Raw genomic sequence first — 5000 nt, 5'->3', positions numbered from 1 at the left:
TGTTGAAATTCACTTGTTCTCGCGTTAAGTTCCCATTATCAGTATACGGCTTCATTAGCCAGTCACTGAGCGCATGTGCGGAGTCTCCAACTATCAAGGGCGGAACTCTCACACTTGATATGACTCGAGATAATTGAATTGGTAGGAAAGTCCTCGCACAGCAGTGGCAAAACACCAGTGAATTTTTAAATACGCACGTGTCGTGAACTTTCGCCGGCCATCCAACAAAAATGCTTGGAATCCTTTTCAATTCACATAATCTTCCAAACTTAGGAGAGGTGCAATACCAAGGAAGAAGAATACCTGCAAGTACCTCACATACCTGTTTCACGATGGTACACACGGTGGATTTTCCAGCGCCAAACAAGTTTCCAATTGTTCTGTAGCAAGCGGAGTCGGCAAGCCAATACAAAGTAATTGCAACACGATGGCAAACTGCAATGGCGTTATGAAAGTTCGTGTTCTGTTTCGCGATATGGGGTGATAGTTCAGAGCACAGATATTCAAACGAATCCTTTGACATCCTGAAGTTCTCTACCCAATCATTATCGCTCCAGCCTTGGCAGGTCTCCTCCCAAAAGGACTGACACCTGCTTTTACTCCAAACTCAATGTAAACTTGGGGTGCATTGGAATAGTTGCCGCGTCAACAACAATAAAAATACAGACGACACAAGACATCTGCGGCGGAGGTATCGGTAGAGTCATCTCCTGGCAAGCATTGCGTGACTTTCCACGATTTTTCGGCTTTCTTCTCTCCTTGTTTTCCAAAACAAAAGCGCAATATTTCGCGCATTCGCCATTTTGTTTACATTTGTGGTTGTATGATGTTGTACAATTTTATGTCAATTACAATTACACAAACGCAAGGCTGAGCATGAACATGAGGCTGCATTGTTGTCAGCTCTTGTAGTTCGGTGTGAACGAGTTGATCAGTTAACCATGTTTAATTAAACATGGTTTCGGTAAACATTGTTTAATTAAACATGTTTTTTTGGTGTGAACAGGGTATTAGAAAAGAGCTGATACATGTACATACATTAAAACAGATAATATTTGCAAATGTTTAGACTTAGGCTTGCAATAACTAATAATTGTAAAAATGATTAATTATACATCAAAGTTATGACCTATCGGGAGGTTCTATTTGTGTCAGTTATGCACTCCTCGATAAACCCCAAACTCCTGCTCTGCTAATTAGTGTTCATTAACTTTTGATGAAGACAGATGTCTACTGTGTTAAATTTATCGTCTCAGTTATTTCTTTATTCGTGGGCAGGCAGTATACTGAGAATCCAGCAATCCAATTGGTTGCAGGAGCGGGCAGAATTTCTCTATCTCTTCACCACGGTCATGGTAACCAAGGACTCCAAGTGATGAGTGAAGCTGCAAGTTTGCATTAAGGGCCATGGTGTTGTTGAACGTTCTGAACAAAAACAATGGATTCTGGCGAAATCTATCACAGCGAAAGCACGCACCAATCAATGTAAACAGCTGCACCCCCCTCCCCCCCTGGGAATCTCAGTAGAGTGCTTGATGGTTGAAGCTTTATTGGAGGAATCTTGAAAAGAGAGGTCAACAGTGGGTACCATGCTTGAGTGGGCCAGTTGGGAAACACTAGCACACAAGTTGTTTGATCCCGGATAATTTTCTGTAACACCTGTAGAATACAGCTGAAAGCAGGGAAACAGTGGAATTTCAGTCAAAGAAATGGTGAACGCATTTATGAAGGATGCCTCTACATGTAGGTCCTGTCGGAATGAACGAAAAACAGGCAGTTGCTCATTCAGCTGAGAAGCAAACAAATCAATCTCTGGCTGAAAATCAAAGGTTTTGAGTGCCCCAGTCAATATTTCATGGTTTAACATCTGTTCAGTATCTTGGGAGTGAAAATTCCTGGATTCAACCATGTTGGAGGTCTCAGGAATACGGGCTGGTGTAAGCCAAGAGATCTTGTGGGAATTACATTCCTCACTATGAAATGTACCCATGTTATTTATTTGCACAACCACAGAAGTATTGTCAATCATCATTTTGACATGCTTTCTAGATAGGGAGGAGTGAAACCACTGGATAGCAAAATAGGCTGCAAGCAACTCAAGGAAATTAATGTGATGCTCCCTCTCAGTAGGGAGCCATCTCCCACCTGTTCGCATATCATTCATCACAGCACCCACCCTTAAAGGGATGCATTTCAATATACAGTGATATCTACTGGCAGACTGCAAATAGTATTAAAACTACTGTCTAGGTTACATGACCACCAGTTTAATTCAGAGATTCCTTTGTGTGCTATCAAAATTCCCTTTAGCTACTTTGAGAGCGACAACCTTGTCCATTTCTAAATTTCTGTTATTCAAGGTGCTGTACACCTGGCAAACTGGAAAAGAGATGACCAATGACTTTTGCAACATCATGAATGGTCATAGAACATGGGTTTTCAAGAAGACATAGTAAATTAATCTTTATCTTAATTATTGTATGTTGAGTGAGGCTTACTGTCATCAGAGCAGAATCTATGAGAAAACCAAGAAAAACAAGTTACTTCTGTGGAACTATAACTGATTGTTCTGGGTGCATGACAAGCCCAAGGTCCTCCAGCAAAATAATAGCATCAATGACATTTGCTATGCACTTTTGGTGAGTTTTGCCTTGCAGGTAGAGCTCATCAGGATAGCTATGGATAATACCGGTATATTACCACCTTGTCTCAAATTTGCTAGAGGGGGTTCATCATCTCAGTAAAAGGTTTTTGGCAGATACATAAGCCATTGGGGAAAACTGTGTACTTGTAAAGGGTCCCTTTGCAACAAAATTTAAAAAAAATGTATTTTCCTGTTTGGAGGGTGACGATTTTTAGGTGTGTCACCGTTTCAGCTGAAGCAAAGTTGTGTTTCTGGTATAAAGTATTCGCTGTGTTTTGTTACTTTCCAAAGGCCTCACTGACAGATGATGGATCATTGTTAGCAACGATGATGATTATAGTAATAGTAACTTTATTGAAGTGTCAAAATACTTAAGCATAAAATACTGATTGATGACAAAAATATTAACCCTAGGGGTAGGGTTACCCTATCAACTAGGCAGGGTGACCCTCCTAGGTGAAAAATAATATTAAGGATATATATTTGTTAACAATTTTAAAAGGCTATCCACAAACTTTTCTTTGAAACATCCTAATTATAAACTGACTAAAACTGCTATTTAAATGACTTAAACTACTAAGAGAATAATATAAGAACTGCATAAAATGACCCACAGGCCAGGTCATTCATAACTGACGATAAATTCAATTTTCATATACACTCTAAGGGAGTCTGCGCCATTCGGAAGGCCTAAAATATTTGATGGAATGCTTTCCATACGTCACTGTTAAAACGTGGAATTACAAGGTCAGCATTTCTTAAACTATGGTCTCCATAACATTGCTTACATAGACTAGCTATATAAATCGGGCAGATGCCCTGCTTAACTTTGAACATAAGTATAGCTGTGTCCATGTACCATTGTACAGAGTACAAGCTTTACTAAGAAGAGCTGTGGCCATAATTGAAAGCAACGCTAAGCCCTTTCTCTCTTAGTCTCTCTAATTTACGTTTATCTGAAGACCTTATAAAGTGCCATACAAGGGAACAGTAGGTAAAATGTGATAAAATACTAGTTTTGAATAAATGCAACTTGGCCCTTTCGGGAATCAAATGTTTCAATCTACAGAGTACTCCTATTTTTTGACTAGTTTTGGAACATATATATTTATTATGTTCATTAAACATTAATTGCTGTTCTATGTTTACTCCTAAAAGTTTAAGTATTGATGTTCAATTTGATTCATGCAAGAACCCTATCTCAAAATGAATATATCAGATGCTTGTCTTAGCCTTTAACAAGAACTATTAGGAGTAAGGTTTTTCTACGTTGTGGTTTGTCCGACATCATTAAGAATGAAAATTCATGGAGTGTCAAAGTTGTAAAAAGAGGTCAGTCTTGATTATTTGAATATCATCTTGAAGATGGGTTTCTGCTGCAGGGATTTTATGCAAATGTGTCAATAGAAGAGCCTGGTGCAAATCTAATCTGATTGCACATTTAGTGATGGTTTTAGCTCCTGCCGGCTTAAACACCATTTCTTAAATAAGGCATTGAGATTTATCCCGACACTTTTGAGGCCTGAGACATTGTCCATGATGGGTGGTTTCTTAATCGAAGTTTCCTAATCGAAGATCTTGAATGCGATGGTATAGATCTCGCATTGACCACCTTTGAAATGATATACCAAGCATTGTTCGTTACTGGTATTCGCGGTTTTGGCTCTTTAATTTATTCTTGAGGATGTTACTGACTTTGTGACCAAAGAAAACAGGTTGTAGAGAGACACCAGTTTTTGAACTAGGACTTTTCACTTATCTCCTTGTGTTTTCCGTGGTTTTCTGGTTGATGAAAGAAAGGGAGAACACATGGCCTTGGAAAGGTTGTCGTATCTCGTCTGTTGTGTCACTTAAACAACAAAAATTGTAACAGCATTGGTGTAATTGGTGATAAGTGCAACTTAAATGAATTGTACACTTTTCATCATTCGATAACTGCCAAGGGTTGAAGTTTAGAGAGACCATGAAAGGTTAATTGTCATGTGCTATAACGTTCTCCGCGCACTTAGTATTTTACGTTGTTGCTTTTGTAGCCCCATGTTCAGAGCCGTTCGTTAGTTTGCTGTTTACTCGTTTTATTTTGCGCCAATCCCTATTGACTGATCATCATTTCTTTTTTACTGGATTCTCTTTTTTAGGTGAGATGCATAACAGGAGATCAATAGTTGTTATGAGATCAAGTGCTCAATCTGTCTGTCATATATTGATTGGCCTTTTTTACCTGTCTTTTGGTGTAATGGTAGCTAATTCACAAGGTGAGTTTCCTTCTCAATGTTTAATCAATTCAGATTAAGGAGTTTTGCAACCGTGGGTAGTCAAGCGATCTTTCTTTTTTGCCAGAGCAGATTTATCATGG

The 5000-nt window shown here is 38.9% G+C and overlaps 2 protein-coding genes across 3 annotated transcripts in view; one reads left to right on the top strand and one right to left on the bottom strand.

The window, feature by feature from the left end:
* The window catches only part of LOC138031646 (uncharacterized), a 720-nt gene extending 197 nt beyond the window's left edge, over positions 1–523 (bottom strand). The window contains exon 1 of the mRNA XM_068879301.1: positions 1–523. This exon is cut by the window's left edge and continues 197 nt beyond it. Within this exon, the coding sequence (XP_068735402.1) occupies positions 1–523 (523 nt within the window).
* LOC138031277 (uncharacterized) overlaps positions 1–5000 on the top strand; it is a 110062-nt gene that overhangs the window by 23367 nt on the left and 81695 nt on the right. For both annotated transcript variants that reach the window (XM_068878972.1, XM_068878973.1), the window contains exon 2: positions 4783–4899. In XM_068878972.1, the coding sequence (XP_068735073.1) occupies positions 4788–4899 (112 nt within the window). In that variant the 5' untranslated portion in view covers positions 4783–4787. The remainder of the gene's footprint in view (positions 1–4782; positions 4900–5000) is intronic.

The sequence above is a fragment of the Montipora capricornis genome, chromosome 14 (assembly GCF_036669925.1).
Source record: "Montipora capricornis isolate CH-2021 chromosome 14, ASM3666992v2, whole genome shotgun sequence".
Lineage (NCBI taxonomy): Eukaryota > Metazoa > Cnidaria > Anthozoa > Scleractinia > Acroporidae > Montipora > Montipora capricornis.
The sequence above is the reverse complement of the archived record's forward strand: the minus strand, read 5'-3'. Positions and strand labels throughout refer to the sequence as shown.